At 49.1% G+C, this 23,850-nt stretch overlaps 1 protein-coding gene across 2 annotated transcripts; it reads left to right on the top strand.

Moving 5' to 3' along the window:
- Positions 1-222: 222 nt before the first annotated feature.
- Positions 223-4,445, top strand: LOC135287368 (maestro heat-like repeat family member 5). 2 transcript variants are annotated; one of them, XM_064400727.1, is made up of 11 exons: positions 223-320; positions 416-565; positions 734-885; positions 1,180-1,324; positions 1,448-1,597; positions 1,741-1,917; positions 2,797-2,952; positions 3,337-3,438; positions 3,699-3,801; positions 3,944-4,003; positions 4,082-4,445. In XM_064400727.1, exons 2-11 carry the CDS (start codon positions 521-523, stop codon positions 4,216-4,218), a joined length of 1,227 nt encoding a protein of 408 aa, XP_064256797.1. In that variant the 5' UTR covers positions 223-320; positions 416-520; the 3' UTR covers positions 4,219-4,445. The 2 variants fall into 2 exon arrangements, with proteins under 2 accessions (XP_064256797.1, XP_064256796.1); XM_064400726.1 differs by having other exon boundaries at positions 1,180-1,597.
- The last annotated feature ends 19,405 nt before the right edge of the window (positions 4,446-23,850 follow it).

Below are 23,850 nucleotides of genomic sequence, written 5' to 3'. Positions count from 1 at the left end.
ACATTTCTAATTAACTATACACCTGTAATCCTAGTGCTATCAATTAATTTTGGAAGTCTTTTTCACGGTCTCAGGTTAGATGTAGTGCTCTCCTGGGGGTCAGACTCTGTTAGCACAGAAAGTCTAAAATTCTTAGCATCCAGAAGTCCAGCAAGGATGTGGTTGGCTTGCTGGCACAGCAGCTGTGTCTCACTGATGTGTCCCAGTTTCCCCACCCCTCAGGTGTGACACTGCCAGAGGACAATGCACAGCTCCAAGCACACTGGGAAGATGGGATCAGCTCCTCACTTCATTCTCCCAATGCCAAGGACTTCATCAAGGTACCGAGAGCTCCCCTTGCTGGGACTCTTGTCCACAGCATTTGTGTAAGCAAAGGGGCCCAGAATCAGCAGGGCTCCTTTCCCTCCTGCCACAGGCTGTTGGAAAATACCTGGGACCTTCTGAGAGGACACACATCATCCTCTCAACCATTACGATGTTCCGCTACTCATCTCCCTGAAATCATCAGGTGGCTCTCAGCATGCTGGAGGTGATTGGGAGAGACCCTGACTGGTGGCTGACGGATGTAAGTGGCCTGTGTCTGGATTGCTCTGCCATATTGGCTTCCTGCCTCCCTCCATCCCTCCCAAATCCAGATGTTTTTGGCACCTGGAGCCGCCCTGAGGCAGCAGAGAGGGATGGGAAGGGCAGCTCGGCTCCAGCGGCAGCACCATCCTCACCCGTGTCCCTCCAGGTGCCAAAAATCGTGAGCCACATCTACCACACTGGGGTGGTCACGGACAGCCAAGTCCAGCACAGCCTCCACTGCCTGCTTCTCTTGGTGGCTGAGAGGAGTCCTGGGCAGGTGGTCACAACACTGCTGCAGATCGCCCCACGAGGAGATAGGTACTGGTCCCAAAAGCCCCTGTGGGGAGAGGGACCCTGAGACGCTCTGGCTGGCAAACCCAAGAACACTGCAGGACCCCACCAAGGAGCCAGGCCCCCCATCCCACCATGCTTTCCAGCCCTGGTGGGGGTCATTCAGGCCTGCAACAGCCAAAGCTGGCTGGGCCTGCCAGAGCTAGCCCAGAGCCAGCACGCTGCTCCTCAGGCATCTCCTGCCTGCCTGGGCAGGATCCCCAGGCAGCCCACATCCTGCAGCGCTGGCCCAGGCCCTGCTGACAGTGCTCTGCCTTGCAGAAATGCCCTCAGTTTGTGGGAGGTGATGTTCTCGGTGCCCCAGACGGTAGAGAAGGTCTTGAAGGAGCTTCGTGTCCAACTCCAGGACCTGAAGAATGGCATTTTCCGCACCTTTCCTGAAAACGACTGCCTCTCTTACTTGGCTGTGAGTGAGCAGCAAAAGCTCTGGTGCCCTTGTCCTCGGCTGTGGGGGGAAGCAGAAGCTGTGCCAGAGGAGCCCTGCTGGCTTTGCCAGGGGCAAAGTTGCTCACTGCAGGGTTTCTTTCAGCTGCTGGCCTCCGAAGATGTGCAAGAGGAGGAATTCGCTCCATTGTACAAAACCTGCAGGTTTCTGCTGTATTCAGCCAACAGCACAGACAGAGAGATAACCTCCCTGCTGCTCAGGGCCCTCATCACACTGTCCAACAGAGAGGACAGGGTGAGCAGGGTGCTGTCAGGGGCACACACGGGGAAGCCAGCCTTTCAACCCTGGGCTGGGAGTCAGGACAAGGGCTCACGGCTCCAAACAGCCTCCCTGACTGGCAGGGCCTGCTCACCAAATGGAAACTGTCTTTCTGGCAGGCAAGAAAAATGAAGGTCCTGCTGCCAGACCTGATGAACCTGTTGCGGCAGAACTGCCCGTCTCTGGTCATGATGGCCCTGATGGTCCTCCAGAACATGATGAAGTGCTTGAAGAGGACCGAGGCCAGTTTAATTGCTGCGCATGTGGCGAGGATACTCTGGTACCACTTTGATGAGGTGAGGCCAATGTGAGCCCGAGCCCTAGAGGGGCACTGGGCTGTGACAGCAGCACTCGGGGCAGGCTCTGCTTCCCTGGGCTCTCCCGGCATGGATTCTGCTTCTCCCCACTCTGCAATCTGGCCCCCGAGCATCGCCCCTCACCTCAGCTGCTGTCACACCCTGCTGGGAAGGATGAAAGTTTGACAAGAAAGTCTCACAGATATGGATGCTTGGCAGAAAGATTTCTGAATGTAGAACTTGAGAATGAAATAGGGATGGAAGCAAGTTTTGATACAGAAGAAAAGAATTGCCCAGCCACTCCTACTGGATAACTAAGAAGGCAAAGGGTATGTTAGTTAGAAGGGGATTTTTATCACTTAGAGCAAACGATAAACCCACCTCAAACAAGAAGATGTTTTTACCAAGCAGAAAGATAGCACAGGCAAACAAGACTGCCAACGTCGCAAGCAGAAAAAAGGTCTCAAAATTCTCCACTGCAAGAAAACTGGAAAACAACTTCTAACTTAAACTGTAACATACTAACTTTTAGTGATTGGAGAATAGTAACACGAATATGGTAATTATAGTAGTTATGATAGGCTATAGGTAAAGCTTAAGCTATAGATTGGTTCTTCTGTATTAAGATGCTCAGCAAAGTATATAATGCATTGGAACCAAAATTAAAGGGTCTTCAGGCTTGCCTACAGCTGGAGCTGACTGCCTTAAGCACAGGCTCTGTCACCCACGACCCTGCACGGCTGTAACATCTTGGATACAATAAACTGCATTTTGAAGAGCCGCCTGAAGTCCCACATCTCTCCTTCAGGCTCTTGCTACACCCCTCATTATGGGTGGGAGCTGCTGTTTCCCAAGCTCACCTCTCCTTGTTCCTTCCAGGAGGAAAGCTGGGTGCGGGAGAGCTGCATCAGCTCCTTCAGAGACCTGGTGAGGACAGTGGTGGGGAAGGAGAAGAAGTGGATGAAGAACTTCGTGCACACTGTCCTGGCCCCGCTCATCCTTCGCATGAACGACGAGGCCCCCAAAGTGGGCCAGGTATTGATGTCAAGGCTGAGCAGTGACACAGAGAGGGGTGGCTGACACTCCCTGGGGCTCCGGGGCACTGGGCAGCCCCCCCAGCACAGACCCTGGGAAGGGTCCCTGCAGAATCAGTGCAGCAGGGCTGGACAAGCTGGCACGGCCATCCCCAACCCCTGCCCTGCCTACTGCAGCAGGGCTCAGCCCCAGCCCAGCACCACCAAGGTGTGGGATGTGTGCTGTGTGGTCCCCAAAGGTGTTGGAGAGCAGGGATTTGAGCCTCTATCCCTGTACCTAGGGGCCATTCCCAGATGCTTTGGCAGGGGCGTGTCCCAGCTCCCTAAAGGCAGAGTCACCTTTCCCAGGCCCTGGAGCCATGTCCCAGCTTCTGCTGTTCCACAGGCCTCCAGGAATGCCCTCCTTGCCATCGCAGAGCTCCTCAAGTGGAAGGAGATGAAGCATGTGGTGAAGACACAGCAGACCTGGAAGATGGCTGAGTGCTTGGTGAGGATGCACCCCAGGGACTGTGCCAGGCCATGGGCTCTGCAGCTGGGCCTAGGCAAGAGACCCCACAGCCTGGAGCTGCATCCTTGTTCCTGGCTCAAGAACAGGGCTCTTCTCCAGGCTCATCTCCAGGCCCATCTCCCCTTTCTGCACCCAGTGGGAGGGAACAGGGCTCTTGGTGATGGAGGTGCTGGCAGGAGGGGCTGCTCCAGCCACCTGGAGGGTATGTGCCAATGCTCACACCTTTATGGTCTCTCCAGATGAAAAAGGACAGCAGCAGGGCTGAGCAGTACCTTCTTCAGAGCCTGAAGTACCTGAAGGACCCTCAGGAATGCGTGCGAGACTCGACTATCAGGTTCATTGGTAAGCCCCAGCCCAGGCTCCCACTTTGGGCAGCTCCTGTCTCCCCCAGCCCTTGCCCAGTGCCACATCCAGGCTACTGGTGGGCCCTGGCTGCTGGGAGCATGCTGGGGAACAGCAGGGGCTGACAGAGCTCTGTGCCCAGGGACCATCATGCGGCATGTCAAGGACCAAAGCACGGAGGTGCCTGCTCTGATTGTCAGAGGTGAGTGGGGAGCGAGGGCTGGGAGACTGGGGGTCTCTGCAAACACAGGAACTCAGCTCGGCTCTGTTTTGGTCACAGAACTTCAGGCCTTGGAGAAAGGTGGCTGTGAATTCATCTGTTGCCTGGCAGCTCAGACCAGCTTGATCCTGAGCAGGCTGAGGGAGCAGCAATCACCAGCAGGGTCCCGATGCTCTCTGTGGTGCTGGCACCACTGAGCTGGGGGCCTCTTGTGTCCAGAGTGGCACATTCAGGCAAGACTGATCAGGAACACCCTCCCGCTGATTCACAAGGTGCAGAAAGGACTCCTGACTTCCTGAGGTTCTTCTCAGAGAAGGCTCTGCGTGTGGTTGGATCCAGGCTTGGTCAGCACTTCGTCATACATCATTGAACCTGGACATCACTTTGTTCTGAGGATTATGGTTGGCAAACCAACTATAGCTGTACATAGTTTATTTGTAAATAAAGTTAGTTTTGTGTTTAAATAATAGCTTGTCAATTTCTTTTTAAGACAAGGTGACCCATCTGGTTCATCAAGGAAAGCCAGTAAAAAAATCCCAAAAGACTGGGATTCCAGCAAAGATTTGCAGACTGTCTCTGGCAGGATCCTTCAGGACAAACTGCCCAGCCCCAGCTGGATAAAGATGCCATGTGATGGGTGACAATGGGCACAAGGCTTGGGCACAAAGGGTGACAGTGACTGGGGTGGCATCAGGCTGGCACCGGTCACTAGTGGGGATCTGCAGGGCTCCATCCTCGGCCCTGTGCTCCCCAACATCTCCAGAAATGGCTTGGATACAGGACTGGCAGGGATCCTGAGCAGCGCACAGCCAGTACAAAATGGGAAGAGCTATTGGCTCCCTGGAAGGCCTGAAGGCCCTTGGAGAGACCTGGACACAGGGGACAAAGGGACAACCACCAACCATGTGGAGACCAACAAACACAGGGGATGGATTTTGCCCCCGCGATGGGGCAATCCAGGATGTACGGTGTTGTGGTTTGACCCTGGCACAATGCCAGTGCCCCCACGAAAGGTATATTTCCAAAATGGTTACTGTGAGATGTGACCAGGAAACAGAACAAACCAGGCTCCAACTTGGGAATGGAGGGAAAAGACAACACTTTATTAATCTATAACATAGAAACAAAAAGAAGAAAAAAAAAACCAACCCAAAAAACACACACAACAATCCACAATGGAACCCCTCCAAAACACTCCTCCTCCCCCCACCCCTCTAACACTCAATCCCTTCTAACGCTCAATTCTCAGTCCAATACCATCCTTCACACAACCTCCCCCAGTTCATCAGGAGAGACGAGTGCCCCTCTTGCCCCATGGGCCTCCCCAGGAAACACAGTTGGAACCTCCTGTGCTTCCATGTCACACGTGGCATCCGCCCAAAGAGAATCTGCCGTGGTGACCATCTTCCTTCCATGTCCAGTGCTCTCAGTACTGGCCATGGATCCAAACTGCTTCTTAGGTCCTTTTAAGAATGCCTTGCCCAGTTCCAAGAAGTGGCCGCCTCTCACCATTTGGGACACCTGTCCCCCCCATATTTTTACTCCCTTGGGGCCTGGGGGCCTCATGAACAGAGATCCTTCTCCACTGAAGGCAGAGGGCTCCACCACACCCTCCCCATCAGTCTCTGTTCCCTCTACTTCTTATAACAGCTTTGTCACTCCTGGCTTCTGGCCAAGCACCTCCCCCAAGGTGCAGTGTCTACATTACAGGAAGAAATTGGTTCTGTCCCGTGGCCATGTAAGAGGGAAGTCCAGCCAAAAGGCCACTGCAATCATCTCCTCCATCTAGGGCGCTTCTCATCTGCTGGCATTTCTTCACTCACTCAAACCTTCTTTTCACTTGCCCATCCTCCATGCCCGCTCAATTCTCAGCTGCGGAGGATCAATGTTTTTTACAGCTTCCATTGTCATAGCACCAAAGGGGTTAAAACCTCAGCCACGGTCTGCTGGGGGCACCTTGCCCCCCCTTCTTCTCCTGTCCATGGTGCCAGCACAAGATATCAAATTTCAAGCCAGCACAGTCTCTATCACTCTCTCCCGGAGCGGGGGCTGCCCAAACATCCCAGGTCTCCTCCACCCCTGCACCTTGCAGGGCTCCGGCCTCCCTTCCCACAGGCCGCATGGCCTCCCCTGCCCCACCCAGACGCAGCTGGGCAGGGGAGAGGTCAGATCCACTCACCAACCGGACTCAAAAGAGAAAGCCCCTCTGGGAATCTTCTGCTTTTAACCCCTGTGTGTTCTCAGAGGTGTATCCACGTCCCCAGTGGCCACATCAGGTGCCAATTTTCAAATCTAATTAGTTTGACCACAGCTTTCTCAGATACTCACTTCCTGCTCAAACCTCGACACCCCCCATCCCCAAAATGGCGGCAACCGTGTGGTCAGGATCCAAGATGGCGGCAGGCACATGGCGGGCCCCCCAGCTTACCTTTCTTCTTCCCACAATCCCTTCTGCCCGCCCATCCCCTCCTCCAACCCCTTCCAGTCCCACAGCCCCTTCCTTCCCTCGGACACCCCTTCCTCCATGTTCCCTCCCTGCATGACATCATCCTGCAACCCCACCTCTGGATGTTGTAATCTTGGTTCCCAATGCCCTAGGGTGACTTTATGATGCTTGTATCCCCAATAGTGTGTTCTATTTATGCTGGATATTCTATTCTGTGCCTTCAACCCTGGCTCTCAGAGCAAAGGCAGGGAGAAGAAGCACAGAGTTTTTGTTAGCAGCCTCACTCACTCCTCCACATTTGGCTGAACTGTTGATGTCTGGGAACAGACGGGGCAGAACACAGTGCTCCTTTTGCACCTTTTGCTTTTTAGTTAGTTTGTTTAGCTAGCTGGGGCAGTCTGAGCTTTCCCTGGACTGTTTTTCTTTCCCTCTTGGAACCATTCGAACCTGCTCCAGACTGGAGCCTGGGAAAACACCAGGAACACTTTGCAGCCTGTCGGGGCCCACTCTGCAGCCTTTCCCAGTGCCAGAGGGACTGAAAGCAGAGCAACCACCCACCAGAGAGACTTTCTGAATTTGTCATCTCTTCAGAGCAGTGAATGAGTTTGGTCATCTGGTATTGTTCATTCTGTGTGCTGGGGAGTGCTTTCCCTGTTAAATAAACAAGTTCTTTTCACTTATCTCCAAGGAATCCTTCTTGAACTGGTTAGGGGAAGGGGCCGTATGGGTTTGCTTTCTGGAGGGGCCCCCTTTGGAGGTTTTCTCCCAAATTTGCCCTAAACCAGGACAAATTATTGGTGCCCAACATGAGGCAAGAGAGAGTGGAAAAAACCCTGGTCTGATGGCATTTTGGTTGCCATTACTCTGTGTTGGTATAAAGCAGTTAATAGCCATGTTGTTTGAATTCATCATGTCTCTTGGGGTGGAGGCTTGCATGCATTTCTAGTCCCTAGGTTTTTTTGAGATCTTAATACCTCTATGGCCTCTAGGTTTATTTTCTTATCAAGAAATACCTCTGGTATTGTTCCTAATACATAGTTTTTGCAGTAGAGGGGCAGGGACTAGAATAGCTATCCTGCTGGGCTTGGTGGTAATGACTTGTAGGAAGTTTATAAAGCTGCTCAGGTCTGTTCCAGGTATGAATGGTTCATGGTTATGAACCATGGAGCAGGGGATGAGGCTTTTCAGCCTTTGCTTTCCTTCTTCTCCTCTGAATCTGTTACATCACTATTGGAGAATGTTCAGTATTCCCTGAATGTTAAAGAGACCATCTTTCTGGTATTTAATCTGATAAGCTTCCTCTATACAGTCTGCAGCTTCTCTAGAATGAGGGCTGTGATTTCTAGAGGGGCTGATGCGACCCCTGAGCCAGGAGTAGACCCAGGTGTGGAAAATCCTGAGTGGTGTGGGAAGTGGGAGGATATAGGCCAAATCCTGAAGGAATTTTCTGACCCTATAGTCTGGCGCTTTCCCCGTGAACAAATTCAGAACCCAGCTGAGGTGGGGAAATACCTGAAAGAGAAGTGCCATGATGACCCTAAGGAGAAAAACATCACTGCGTAAGCTGGGCCCTGGCATATGCTTATTGCACACTGCTAGATACTCTAGGACAGCAGAGAGAAGAAGGGGGACAGGGAGATAAATCAGCAGCTATCCCAGTCACTCAGGCTGCAGCCAATGCCTGAGTTACGTAGCCAGTAGCTAAACCCGACAGTGAGCCTCCACCAATGGCTGTTGCTACTTGCACAAGAAGCTGAAAGTGCACAGACAAGACCAATCGACCAGTGGTTGATGACGATGATGCAGAAGAAGGACCCTGAATGCTTCCTGACATAAAATCAGGAGTCAAAGCAACTGGCACAAGATCAGAAGCCAATATTGAGTCCTTTTCCCTGAAAGGCCTTCATGGCCAAAGGAAGAATTACACTTGATGACCTGATGCATCTATAATTAGTTGGTTAGTCCATCCTTGGGATGCTGCAGGTGAGGCTACAGTTCTGAATGGCACTGAAGCAAGGCATTTGGGATGTGTAACTGAAAGTCTGTTGAACAACCGAGAAGCTGGACACGCCTCTATGAAACACGCATGTTAAAGACGAAAAAACCCGGGAAGGTCGTCTTTGTTTTCTGGTCAGCGAGGAGGTGGCAAGCCCCAGCCCCAGCCCCCATCTCGGCCAGGCTGGGCCCAGTGGCCCTGCTGCAGGCCTGGCTCCTTCCCCCTCCCCAGGCCACCCGCTGGCCCCCCTGCCTCAGCCCCGTTCTGGCTGGGTCAAGCCCCAGCCGCTGCCAAGCAGGAAGGCGGGAGGGGAGGCTGCGGAGCCCTGGCCGGAGCAGGGCTGGCCATGGCTGTGAAGATCTTACTGTCAGTCCCCTCCCCGCAGTGCAGCTCAGACCAGAGACACCTGCAGCCCCTGTAGAGTGGCCCTGCAGCTGGAATTGAGCACAGAGAGAACCAAAGACCAACCATGAGGCCGATCCTGGCACAGCCCAGCCACAGCTCCCCGCCACAAGTTACCGGTGGGTCAGGTAGGCCCTAGGTGGGATGTTAACCCTTTCAGTGCTTCAATCCTCCCTCGAGTGTGAGAAAGGAACAAGATACAAGCATGTAAAGGAACAACACGAAAACATCGAGGTCAGTGAGGAAGAAGTTAAGTCCCAGATGGGAGGGGTGAGGAGGTGCCTTGTTTTGGGAGCTGAAATCCTCTTGTAAGCTATGGAGAGAAAACTCTTTTTCCTCATAACACATGAAACTATGGGGAGATGAAAGTGTTCAAATTGATATTGAGTAAAGGCCACCATGATAAAGCAAGAAGATGTTGAAGTAGCTGTGATCCCATGAGAAGTTTGAACAGAGGGAGAAGACTGATGAGATGCCCCCCGGAAGAAGACAGTCTCTTTTCCCAGGGATGAAGATGATTTTAGAGATAGATAATGAGAACTTTTGCCTTTGAACAGCTCATCTTTAAAACAATACCCCCTTAAGTCAACATGGCCCATTGGCAAGCTGTGGGAAGGCTTGTGGCAATGGGAAGGACTTCACCATGGCAGAGTTTCATGGTGGCTGTTATTCATGACAAAATTGAGAGTCACAAGAGAACTGTTTTCTTTCCTCTTGTGGAGAAGTCTTCATAAGTTTAACAAGAGGGACTTCTCTCCTTAAGTGAACTGAAGAAAGACTATTTTAGAGGTGGCAAACTGACTGGAAATTTTAGTTTGGTTTCTCTACATTGTCAGTGGGAAAGAAAAGGTTGTGGGGGGAGGAGAAGTGTTCTGAAGGGTTTGTTATGATTCTTACTACTTTTTTAAAATTACTTCTAAGACAATTTTCTTTATACCCTTTTAAAGTTTTGAGCCTGCTTTGCCTTTTTCCTATTCGTATTTCACAGCAGGAAGTGAGTGCCTTGGTGATGGGCCAGCACTGAACCCTCCCACACTTATCAGTGCATTGGTTGAGAAATCTCAAAATTGGGGAAATCTGAAATTGATGAACCAATACCACTACACAAAATTGGTGTTTCTGCCTGGCTTTGAACTGAAACTGCCACAAAATGATATCCACGTAAACAGTGAAACAAATTTAAGGTACGGGCTGCATAGCTTTTGACTCAAAACCTGGTCAATGGGTTTTTACTGGGCAAAGATCAGCAAGTGGCTGGGGGCTCCACTAGCAATCTAATACTTCCTCTCCTTAATTTGTGACAAGCTAAAATTCCGGATCTGTAAACTGGGGCCGTTGATACGCTTATTCCAGGTATCAACCTGCACCCAGACCAACCCTTCTGATTGGGTAGACCTGGGATCTAGAAATTTCAAACTAGACTCCTTGTCTAACAATGAAGTAATCCTGTTGTCTGCAAATTTACCATCTGCCCCCTTAGATTTGGTGGAAAATGAAATCAAATTGGTGACTTTGGAGTTTTTTAACTAGGGAGTGTTTGAAACTAATGAATGTGTTCACTTGTCCACAAGTTGGGAGAATTGGACCAGGAGGTGTATGAACATCTTACACCTCACCCAAGTGTGGGAAAAGACAGTTGTCTCCAGAGACTAAATGAGCTGTTTGTACTTAACAACAGGGAAAAAAGTGGTGAGGATGAGAGGGAAAGCACAATGGAAACATCACCTCCTCAGCTGGAGAACAACATGCTGGCAACATCCCCACCCACGCTAGGGAACTGCATCAATTCGACACATGAGGACATTCCAACAGTGATGACACCCGACAAATCCACCATGCCCATGCTGCAGAACCTGTATGGACTGTGTGTTGAGCTTAACTGAACACCTGGAAAGAGACCACAAGAAAAGGACTATTTGTTTTCGATGTTCTAAGTAGAAGAGGAAAAACAGTAACTATCACAGTATTGCTTGTCATCTTCCTAAATGCAGGACAATGGCTGAAACACCTCCAGGTGGAGAGTGCATCTGTGAGCCATGGGGATGTGACTTCAAAACAAAAATCAGCCTGGAAGAACACAAATGACTGGCATGTCCAATTGTCAGAAATCAGGAAAGGATTGTTGCTTCCTGCCCAAAGGAGACCTCTGCCCTCCTGAGGATCTCAAAAAAGATGTTGGACCAAGGAGGAGGAACATCTGCTGATCAGGTTAGAAGCTCTGTTTCAGGGAAACAAAAACATCAATAAACTCATAGCTGAACACCTTCCATCCAAAACAGCAAATCAAATCCCTGACAAAAGGAGACTGTTGCCCAGAGAACCAGTGGTGGGTGTGAGAACAGAACCTGGGATGAGCCATCATCCAGAAAATGAGGAAGAACAGCTGGGGAACATCAACCAGCAGAGGGAGGGGTAGCCACAGGCCCATTATCAGAGGACTCCTGGTGAATGGCTTTCAGCTGGAAACTCAACACCTTCCTGTGGGCATTCAAGCAGTTACTTAATGGCCAGGAGATGACATCACTGGTTAATGAATCAGTGCAGGACTGCTTCTGATATCTGGATATGGTAAGCCAGATAAGAACATCAACCACAGATAAGAACAAATGAGGGAACCCAGAAAGAAACTCGAGAAGAGGTCACCAGAACCGGGTCATGAAGAGAGTAATCAAGAGACCCAACTACCTGTGCTTCCAGCACCTATTCCATCTAGATAGAGGGAAATTAGCCAAGATTATTCTGGATGATGTCAAATGTTTGTCCTGTGACATTTCACCCAACAAAATTTATTCAGAAGTTAAAACCTAATGGGAAACACCAAGAACCTTGGGAACTTCCAAATGAAATGGAAAGCCAACAACTGCACTTTCAGGGATTTAAGTACAGCCAAAGTAATTGAGAAGAAGGTGCAAGAAATGAGCAGAAACTCAGCTCCTTGTCCAGATGGGATTACCCTAAGAGACATCAAGAAGAAGACCCTGTATTCTCCTAGATCATGGAGATATGTAACTTTTGGTTAACATCAGGTAAAATCTCAGGTATGGTGAGACGATGTAAGACTGTTAAGACCAAAGTCAACCTAACCAGAACATTTAAAAGACTTTAATAACTGGAAACCTATCACAATCAGTTCCATCTTGTTAAGACTGTTTTCCAGAATAACGACTGCAAGGCTGACTAAGGTATGCCCCCTCAACCCAAGGCAAAGAGGCTTTATAAGAGCAGCGGGATACTCTGAAAATTAGATACTCCTGCAAACAATAATTTGACCAGCCAAAAGAGAACACAGACCACTGGATGTTGTACTCGTGGACATCGCTAAGGCTTTTGACACCGTGAGCCACCAGCACATTCTACATGGTCTGCAGCAAAGGGAAGTGGACTCCCATGTCATCAGCTTGGTGAGTAATACGGATGAGAACATATATCATTACATTAGAACCTCTTCAGAAAATTGACACACCAAAGAAGTATATACCATCCCTAGACTAATTTACTTGGCATACCACATAGATGCAAAAGCAGGGCTCCTTGAATCTTCTGACCTACAGACTCAATCAACTGTCATGAATGGCTACACTTAACGCCATGCACGTGTGATGTCATCCTGCACTCCAGCATGAAGGATGGATGTTTGGGTCACAAAGCTGATGGGACTCAATCCAAGTACACAGGCCTGAAGATTACGTGGACTTGCCCAGTGTTTGGATGATGCCTTAAGATCATTCTTGAAAGAAGAATGCTTAGGTCAAGTATATAGGAAATTATGGATGAGAGCTGGAGGAGATCAAGAGAAGATCCTGTCAATATGGACACCTAAACCTAGACAGAACTGCTGGATAGTGCAGGTGATGACACAACGTCAGAATGGGAAGTAGCTACTCCAAAAACTCAATATCCATGACATGTAACTGGAGGAAACAGGAATTTAATAAATGGAAACAGCTGGTATGCCAAGGCTGTGCAATTACAGACTTTGAGAAGGATAACATCAGCAATTTCTGGATCTCAAGATACAGAGGCACACCTCACAGAAAACTAATAACAGCATTGCAGCTGAGGGCCAATGTCTGCACCACAAGGGAATTCCTGGCAAGAGGAAGACAAGATCAATGCGTCAAAAGCTGCAGACACTGCAAGGCTGGAAATTAAACATGCTCCCACGCCATCAGAAACTGTCCAGTAACACAAAATGCCAGGATTAAAAGATACAACTACATCTGTGACATGTTCATCAACAAAGCTAAAAAGGACAGTGTTTCAAGAGCCACATGAGGGATGGCAAGCTAGATATCAGATCTGATCTTTCTAAGAGATAAACAGGCATTCTGGTGGATGTGACAATAAGAAATGAACACACTGACACATCTTTACAAAAAGCTGTAACTGAAAAGGTGAGTTTTGCACGGCCTGGTTTTTTGGTAGCAGGGGGCCTCAAAGATGGTTCCTGTAGGAAGCTGCTGAAAGCCTCCACCATGTCCAGCAAAGATAATCCTTGATGGCTCTGAGGAGGGACATACTGCTGACTAAAGCTGGGCCAGTGAGAGAGGTTGGTAATGCCTCTGTGATGACATATTTAAGAGGGAAATCAAAACAAAGTCACAGGTTTTTGCTTCTATTTAGAGAAGGAGGTAAGAAAATGCGAGGGAAAACAAGGTCAGTGGAGAAGGAGGGGGAGGTGGTGCTCCAGGTGCCAGAGCCAAGGCTCCTCTGTAGGCCTACCAAAACCACTGTCTGTGTGGATTCCATGGCCTGCCACATCGGATCCACAGAAGTATAAAGCTTTGGTGGTATAAGTGCACAGTGTACACTGATGCCACCAAGGCACAAGAGTGAGAACCTATTGGATCTCTGGAGTGACAGGGGGATGCCAGGCGTTGTCTGTAACAGAGACTGAGGTGAGCTTAACAGGGGACAGATGGCAAAAGCACCCCATTGTGACTGGCCCAGAGGCCCCGTGTATCCTTGGCATCAACTACCTCAGAAGAGGGTATTTCAGGGATTCAAAAGGATATCAATGGGCTTTTGGTGCCAGTACAGTGAATACAGAGAAGATCAAACAGTTATCCAGCCTGCCTGGCCTCTCAGAGGATCCCTTCATTGTAGGATTGCTGCAGGTGCAAGACCCGTAAGTACCAATTGCTACCAGGACAGTGCACTGGTGGCAGTATCACACAAACCAAGACTCTGTAACTCCTATCCAAGAACTAACTCCATGACTGGAGAGCCAAGGAGTAATCAGCAGAACCTGCTCACCCTTCAACAGCCCCATTATAGCCAGTGCGGTGTTACAGTACAAGCTGGCTTGTACTGGGCAATTGGTTCAGCTATAAATAAAAAACCCAGCTCGGTTCCATAAACAAGTCCCTGGCTGAGCTATGATCCTCTACTGAGGAGGATCAAAATAATGGATGGGTAGACAAAGCCATCAAAATTGCAATAGCTCAGGTGGACCAGGATTGGGAAAGAAAGGGTGAGCTATTTACAGCCCAATGGGCCCAAAAAACACCAGGGCATCTTAGAAGGGATGCAATATAAGATGAGGGTCTTGATCAAGGGATGGACCTGACCACAGAGTCCATCAGTGTGAAACAATGCGCTGCCATCAAACAAGCCACACGAGCGAAGCATCTTTGGAGTGGAGGCCAGTGGCTGGGTTTCCAGTACGGTGAAGCCCGGCAAACTGATTACATTGGGCCACTGCCACCAACACACCAAGGCAGGAGTTATATCCTAATCATGACAGAGGCCACAACGGGCTGGCTGGAAACATACCAAATAAACCATGCCACTGCCCAGAACAATTTCAGGTCTTGGAAGACACATTTTTTGGTGATGTGGAACCCCAGTTAGAATTGAGTCACAAAGCAGGACTCATTTTCACAATAACCCTACAAACTCCTGGGCAAAGAAGCATGGCTCTAAGTGGATATATCACATTCCCTGTCATCTACAGGCCTCTGGGAAGATTTAAACGATAAAATGGGCTGCTAAAAACTATGTTCAGGACATTAGGTAATGAGACATGGAGGTACTGGGATGCAAACTTGGCAGAAGCCACTTGGCTAGCCAATACTAGGGGATCTGCTTACATCCCTGCTCCCACCTGAACCAAGCCCTTAGACACTGTGGAAGGAGACAAGGTTCCTGCATTACACATAGGGAAGTGGCTGGGGAAGTCACTGTGGATTTCCTCCCCCATGGGAAAAGGCAAACCCATTTGTGGGATCATCTTTGCCTGAGAACCTGGGTGTACTTGGTGGGTGATTCAGGAGGATAGGGAGACCTGGTGTATACCTCAAGGAGATTTAACCTTGGGGTAAGAATAACCTATGGCATAAATTGTATGTTACAGGAGGTAAAGTAGCAGGAGGGACATGAACGGACAAAGAATGAATTTTGGCAAGGAGCAAGAAAAAGGCGATGATGAACAGGGACAATGCCAGTGCCTGTGGAGGATTTTGTGGACAGTTAGCTAGCTGACAAAGGTCACACTGATATAGTACTGTTAGTTAAGCAAGAAGGAGACGAGGATAGGAGTCAGCAGTCAGTATCCAAACCTGGCAAGGGCACTGTGCCCTTGGTGCAACATCAGGATGGGGGAGAGGATCCTTAGTTAGAAATATGAAGAAAAGATGTGGACAGCTGCAACATAGTAGCTACAAGAATGCTAAGGTAGGTGTAGTTAGGTGATAAGTAACTAACCAATAATGAGCTCGCCTTTTGCAATATGTATTAGCCTCATTAACACCAATATAAATGTGTGTGCCTATCAATAAAATTCCGAGATTTGCTGATCACTCATATTGAGTGCCGCATTTCTTCCGCCAATCTCAACAAATGGTAACCCCGGATGTGATACCGGTAACGGCAACCACGGTGGATCAGTGAACGAGTTTGGGTCCTATAGCAGCAAGGACGGCGAATAAGCACCGCTGAAAAAGCGAAAGGTGCCGCGCCCTGGGTGACCTTATAGAAGAGCCCGGCCGACACGTGCTGCTGAGACCTTGAAGGGCTGCAAAAACGTCAACGTTCTCAAAAATGGAAATGGAAAGGCAAGCAGCACATGATTTACTTACTTGCTTTTTAAAAAAGCGTCAGGTTAAGGACATAGACTTGCAGAAAGAGCTCCCACAGTTGTTAGCTTACGGGTACGCACAAAGAGTTTTTCAAAATCCTCATACAGTACATGAATTAACAGAGTGGCGTAAGTTCGAGACCAGGAGGGCGACAGGGGCTGTGGGAGAGGCCAGGGCAAACGCAGCGGCGAGAACGCGTGTGGTGGCGGTGGCATGCTCGGTGCCGGCAGCGGTCACACGCACCGTGGGTCCAGTGACACGCACGGTGACAAAAACTCCCACGGCAGCTGTCCGTGGGGAAAGCGCACAGATCGCGAGGGAAGTGCCAGCCAGGGCCGGGCCAGCCAAGGCGAGACGCGGGGGCCGAATACGCGGCAGCGACAAGCGCAGTGCCAGTGGCAGTGGCAGCAGAGCGCGGCAGACGCGCACCAGTAATGCGAAACCCAAAAGCTGGAGCTGGGAGGGCTTTTTCACATTTTGTAAGCGCACAATAGCACAAGCAGTGTGGAACATGCTCCTGCTGGCTGCGGGTGCTGGCGCAGAGCCAGGGGGAACCAGCCCGAGCGGAGATCCAGGCGGAGCGGACCCCAAACAAGATTGGGGCTGCGCGGGTCCGGCGAGGGCGTTCCTCTCCACACCTCCGAGGTGGCGCAGGCTGAGGCTGTGCCGGAGCAGGCGGAGACAGGGCGCGGTCAGACGGTCCTAAAGGCACTGCCCGGTCACAGCTGCCAGGCAGCCACAGCAGCCCATTGCAGCAATTCAAACAGGCATCTGAGAAAAAACAGGTCAGGAATTTTCTTCAAGATCAGGATGGAAAACTTCTGAGAATTCTCACAGTGCTTTATCCAGCTTTTTTAAAAAAAAAGGGCAACTCCACGGGGCACTTCACCCAGCTGTTCCACAGGCCACTTCCACAGAATCTTCATGGGAAAAGTGAGAAAGCACCAAACAAGTCTTTGCACAAGATAAAAAAAAAAAAAAAATCAAGGGAACCCCTTCTATTCTGAAAAATTATTCCCAGGGAGACAAAATGTCATGTAGATGAAAGTATTAGTAAAGATTTAATTACCCAAGGTGTCTTGGAAGACAAAGCATTTGGGAACGGTCAATCAGATCCTGTTGTGGGGTCATTAGTCGATTCCCCAATGATTCAAAGTTTTAAGAATTATTTATATTAAGTTTATAACCTTTGTTATTTTCGGTTTTTGTAAGTAATGCTGATAGATAGTGATTGTTGTTAATATTAGATGAATACTTTGGGAAGGTTGTCTTAACCCCTTCAAGCACTTCTTGTTAGGGAGTTTTCAGATTTTTGTGATGAGAATTGTTGTTGGTGTGTTGTTGTGGTGTTTGCACCTGGCTTTCATGTGTTTTTCTATTTTTTTTGCGCGATCACCTGCAAGACACGTGTCTCTTCAGGATCCTGGCTTTTTATTTCCTAACTACTTATATGTTTCTGAGGGTTTTTATCCAAATTGCCAGTTTTGTGGTTCCTTTCAATTATTACTTCAGAAGTACTCCAGCAGAGAATTCAAGAAGTTTGCTGTGTTTGGAGAATCTCCATCCTGGCAGAGGCTTTAGAAAGGATTCGGTTGTTTGATAGTTCGATTGGTTTGTAATCCTAAGGTTTCTTGTTTATAACTGTTATTTTTAAATATGTTTAAAAATGTGCCAAGAGATACCCACCAATTAGAGTTTGGGCTCTGGCCAAGTTCTAACTCTATTTGGATGGAGTGATTGGCAATCAACCCAGATGTTTTCTGCATCAAAAAGTATTCAAGTCCTTTTGACTTGGCAATTTGACCATTTATAACAGCTGAGCCATTTTCAGAGAAAGTTTGGAGAAGCATGAATCCGGACATGATTTCTCCAATTTTCTGTTGTTTTAAGGTTTATCAGCTGTTGCAGACTCTGGGATAAGAGTTCAGTGTTGTAGTGTTTAGTAATTTTCTGATCTTGTATGTGTTGTTGATTGTGTGTATTATCTGAATTGATTCCTAATTACTCTTATTTTAACATTTCTCTATGTAACATTGCAAAATGAAACCAGGACCCATTCTTCACCTCCAAGATTCTGAGAAAATCCTTCAGTCCCTGCGGGGACGTGGGATGTGTTTGTGTTTTAACAGGTGCAAAGTCCAGATGGATTTCAACGAAGAATGTGAAACTCTATCAAGAGCAAGAAAAAGGTTGACCATTTGACAAGCAAAGAAGACAGACAGATGTGGACTGTGCAGAGATTCCAACCCTCGAGCTTCACTCAAAGGAGATTATGGACTTTAAGCTTTTTCATGGGTGTGGGAATCAGTGATGTACAGTTTTTGTTAGTTGATCGTTTTTTACATTTTAATGGGACTTGTAGTTCTTCTGCTCCTTTTGGCCATGCATTTTTCAGTGCATCCAGCAGGTCTTGAATAAGGCTGCCAAAGAGGTGTTTTTGTCGCAAAGGGAAAGAGGAGATGTCAGAACCCAGGATATCTCTCTGGATGCCCTAGATGGCTCAAAGCCCTGGCAGGAGCTCGGAGACCCTGGTAGGAAGCCAAAGACACCTAAAAATTCAATCTCAACCCCATGGAGCAAATTGCCAACTTTATATGAAGAGTTACAGGTCACAAAAGTTTAAGTAGCATAGTAGTAGCAATCACAAGGTGAAGGGAAAAATTCTAGAGAATTGTACATAGGGGTCAAGAGTTCAATATGGAGGGATTTGGGCGTGCCCTGTCATTCTTCTTTCTTCGCCCTGGCATCCATGTTCAGGATGATATTTGCTACATCTAAGCAGACCATGCTTGTGCAACAGAAAAACAGGGGAAGTGTGGAGGATTTTGTGAACAGCTGGCAAAGGTCACACTGACATAATACCGTTAGTTAAGGAAGAAGGAGATAGGTATAGGAGCCAGCAGTCAGTGTCTAAATCAGGCAAGGGCACTGTGCCTTTGGTGCAACATCAGGATGGGGGAGAGGATCGTTAGTTAGAAATATGAAGAAAAGATGAGAACAGCTGCAACACAGTAGCCACAAGAATGCTGAGGTAGGCGTAGTTAGCTGATAAGTAACTAACCAATAATGAGCTTGCCTTTTGCAATATGCATTAGCCTTATTAACACTAATATAAATATGTGTGCCTATTCAATAAAGTTCCGAGATTTGCTGATCACTCATATTGAGTGTTCCGTATTTCTTCCACCAACCTCAACAAGGAAGAATCCCCCATTCCAGGGTCTGTGTGGGGTGCACGGGGGGCAGCTGTGTCCCCTGCCAGCCCCAGGGCTGCAAAGCAGGGAGGAGATGTCTCAGCTGCCTCAGCTGAATCGCTTCCCTCAGCCCTTGGCCTGGGAAGTCTCTGGCTGCAGCACAACCTGCACAGGAGACTTTCCACAAGGAAGAGAAAAGAAAGGAATTGTTTCTTCTCTCTCCTTCATCACTCCCTTTGCACTGATTTTTTCATCTGTTAGCAAAACCAACCAAAAAGCATCTGCACTGAGCTGTATCTGAGGGTCAGTTCCTAAATAGGGCCATAGGAAGGTTTTCTGCCAGGGCAAAAGGGAGAAATGTGGAAGTTGGTCATGGTTGTTGAAAACAGGACAGTTTCTAAACACTGGAAAGGCTACAAGAAGAAAGTTTGCAGTCTGAATGGTCCATTTTCTTCCCACTTCCCACTGCTCATTTGTCCCATCCTGACTCCAGAGGAGCAGATTCTGGAAAGCAGGGTCCAAGTCAGTGCGGCCCTGGGTGTCAGGGCACCCAGCGCATACAGAGAAATATTCCCAGTGCTCTGGGTTTCCACATTCTCCCAAGCTGTGCCTCCCTGCAGTAAAGAAGGCAGTTTGATTGCTTTTGTCCTGAGTATCTCCTGAGTTCATGACTTCAGATGGACTGGAACAGTCCCAGCAACCCAAAATCAGCAACAATGATCAGGATCAAAGCCCCAGGTCACCATCAAATGTTCTCTATCCATGCCTTCCAGAGGCCAGCAGCAATTCCTGCTACTTCACCCACTCTGGGTCAGCCTGACGGGATTGCTCTGGTGTGCAGAGCCAGTCCCTGCAGGACAAAGTGCTCAGAGCCGCTCTGTGCCCCGCAGTGTTGGCATCTGCCTGTGCCACCAATGTGCCTCCAATGTGCCACCAATGAACCTTCAATGTGACATCAATGTGCCAGCAGTGTGCCAGCAGTGTGCCACCTATGTGCCACCACTGTTCATGGCTGTGGTTCCTGTGCCACCAATGCTCATTATTGTAAATCAAAGGTGTCTCCAATGTTGGTGAGGGAATGAAGAGGTGGACTCCATTAATATCAGAAAGCTAATTTATTACTTTATTAAACTATACTGTATGCATTACATCTAAACTGAATCTGCCAAGCACTCATCTCTGCACACAACTGCACAGAACTGCACTCATCTCGTGACTCTCCCCTGACTGGCAGCCGACAGTCCGACACACACACTCTCTTGGCCCTAATAGGCCCAGGAAACAAAATTCCTCACTTTGGGTAAACAATCTCCATATTGCATTCTACTTTGGCACAACACACGCACAGCAAATGAGATAAGAATTGTGTTTTCCCTTTCTCTGAGCTTCAGAGAATGTTAATCTCAGAAATCCTTGGGGAGAATTGTGCCTTGCTTTTCTCTATGACGGGAAATGTGGCAACAGTTCGTGGCTATGGCTCCTGTTCCACCACTGTTCCACCTTTTCCATGGTTACTCCACTGCTGCTCCAAAGCTGCTCCAGTGCTGCTCTGGGGATCTTCCTCTGAACTCTGAGCACAGTTCCTCTGCTCATCCACCACAGTTCCACCACAGCTCCAGCACTGCTCCAGCACTGCTCATCTCCCGCTGATCCAGAGCTCTGTCTCTGCTCCTCCCTTGCTCCCCTGTTGTTCCACGGCTGCTGCTTCTGTTCCAGTGCTGCTGCCACAGCTGCAGTGTCACAGAGAGGGGAACGTTTAGGCAGCAGCTACTGTGGTGTCACAGAGACCAGGACAAGGGAACTGCCACAGCTGTGGTGTCACAGAGAGAGGAAGGTTGGGGCGGCTGCTGCTGTGGTGTCATAGAAGGGAACACTGGGGCTGCCACTGCTGTGCTGTCACAAACAGGGGAACATTTGGGGCTGCCACCCTTGCGGTGTCATAGAGAGGGGAATGTTGGGGCTGCCACTGCAATGCTGTCATAGAGAGGAGAATGCTGGGAGTGCCACCTCTGTGGTGTCTCAGACGGGGGAACGCTGGGGGTGCAACTGCTTTGCTGTCATAGACAAGGGGTCATTGGTATTGCCACTGCTGTCATGTCACTGACAGGGGAACACTGGGGATGCAGATGTTGAGGTGTCACAGAGAGAGGAATGTTGGAACTGCCACTTGTGGTGCTGTCATAGGGAGTAGAACTTTGGATGGCCACCCCTGCAGTGTCACAGAGAGGGGAACTTTGGGGCTGCCACTCCTGGGGTTTCACAGAGAAGGGAACACTGGGCTTACAACTGCTTCAGTGTCATAGACAAGGTGACATTGGTATTGCCACTGCTGTCATGTCACAAAGTGGGGAACACTGAGCTTGCCAACACTGTAGTGTCACTGACAGGGGAACACTGGGACTGCCAGTGCTGTGGTGTCACAGAGAGGTGATCGCTGGAGCTGCTACTTCTGTGTTTTCATACACCAGGGAACGTTGGGTTTGCCACGGATGTGGTGTCAGAGAGATTGGAACCTTGGGGCTGCCACCACTGTTTTCTCATAGAGAGGGGAATCTTTGGTTTGCCACTGTGCTGGTGTCAGACAGAGGGGAGCGCTGGGGGTGCCACCTCTGGTGTCATAGAGAGGGGGACTAGGGGGAGTGCCACAGTTATGTTGTCACAGAGAGGGGAACGCTGGGGCTGTAACTGCTGTGGTGTCACAGAGAGGGGTAGGTCAGGGTTGCCACCACTGTGGTGTCACAGAGAGAGGAATGTTGGCACTGCTACTGCTCTGGTGTGACAGAGAAGGGAACGCTGGGGCAGCCATTGCTGTGGGGTCATAAAGAATGGAATTTTGGGGCTGCCACCCTTGTGGTGTCCCAGAGAGGCGAATGTTGGAATTGCCACTGCTGTGGTCTCACAAAGAGGGGGAGATGGTACTGCCACACCTGTAGTGTCAGAGAGAGGGGAACATTGTGGCTGCCACTGCTGTGGTCTCACAGAGAGGGGAACGCTGCCAAACCTCCCCTGGTGCTGTGCCTACTCCAGTGCTGCTCCTCTGTGACACTGTAAGGCCTCCTGAGGACATTGTGACACTGCAGGGATTCATAGGGACTTTGTGACATTACAGGGACTCATGGGAACATGGTGACACTGCAGGGACTGATGGGATCACAGGGGCCCTGTGACACTCTGGGGTCTTGGAGAATCCAGAGGCCCCTTTGGGGCCATGGGCCCTTGTAAGTGATGGTCTGAACTTTCCCTCATTTGCCTCACGACCATCACAATGACAGAGACCGGGAGCCCAAAGACCCTGACTGGAGTTCTGGCCTGGCTGAGGTGGATGCTGCCCAAGTGATTGTGCACAGCTGTGTTTGCAGTGACTGCTTCTAACAGGGGGCTGGCAAAGGAGCGACTCACCCCATATGCTTGCACCTGCTTCTTGGCAATAGCCCATGAATTTCCCCACCTCTTGGCCAAATGAACTTTCAGGGCTAACTTTGGTGGTTCCCCATGGAAAACCCTTCATCTGCTTCTCTACCACAATGACAGACTGAGATTGAAGCCCCCCCTCCCAAGGGCTGTGACTGAGACCCCTATGATTCTATAATGGGGAGGGGCTGACCAAACTGAAGGGAGATGTGCCAGGTGTGGTCGTTGGGTCAAGAAAACAATGACTCTCACTCACTGCTGAGAACATGATCTGTTCCCCCTTGATGGTTTCAACAGATTTATTCTTCATTGTACCTGTTCCCCCTCAGCGATTTCCAGAGAATTACCTGTTCCCCCCCTTAGCAAAGGACTATAATAAACCCCTGAGTGTCACATTCACATTTTCTGAAAAATCCCTTTGCCCAGGATTTTTCTCCAGGGAAGCTGAAAAGCCTCAGAGAAAAAATGAAAGCAATGATTATCTGATTTGCTTCTCCTCTGTTTTGCTCATGTGGAATGTGGTTGGAGATCGTTTACCAACAGGTGATTGTTTCATTGGTTTTTGCTCTGATTGTTTTGACTTATTGGCCAATCAGGGCCAAGCTGTGGCAGACTCTGGAGGGAGTCACAAGTTTCATTATTATGCTTTTAGCCTTCTGTAATTATCCTTTTTGTATTCTGTAGTATAGTTTAGTATAGCATTCTTTTAATATAATATAGTATCATAAAATAATCAATTGCCTTCTGAGAACATGGAGTCAGATTCATCATTCCTTCCTTGTCTGGGGGAAACACAAATACAATACCTGAGTTAACCAGGACATTGAGATTCTCCCTGACATCACAAGGTGAATTTCCATCAACCTGGACCACGAAGATTTTGTCTCTATGTTTGGTAGCTATACCCTCTGTTTGTCTCTCTCTCTCTGTCTTAATCTTTTATCTCTTTTCTAACCCTTCTATGGCATTTGCTGTGGGCAGTCAATAAAAGGTGCATTTGTTTTGATCAATACTGAAATCCCCTCTGTGTTGTTTCTGCACTGTGAGATCAGTTAATGAACCACCACGACCTCCGCTTGTACCAGAGGATTGTGCCAGAGGTGCCCACCAAACCAAGGAGAAAAGACAAAACCAGAGGTCAAAATGCTGTGGGGTGCTGTGGGGTGTCATGGGGTGTCCCTCTCTGTGCTGGCACAGGCGCAGAAGCTCAGTGCAAGGAACAGCCACGGGAACATCCTATGGGACACAGGGACATGCTGTGGGACACGTGAATATCCCACAGGACACAGCACTGGGACCTC

Source organism: Passer domesticus, chromosome 29 (genome assembly GCF_036417665.1).
Source record: "Passer domesticus isolate bPasDom1 chromosome 29, bPasDom1.hap1, whole genome shotgun sequence".
In the NCBI taxonomy this organism is placed as follows: Eukaryota; Metazoa; Chordata; class Aves; order Passeriformes; family Passeridae; genus Passer; species Passer domesticus.
Note: the sequence above shows the minus strand (reverse complement) of the source record. Positions and strands in the feature narration are given on the sequence as shown.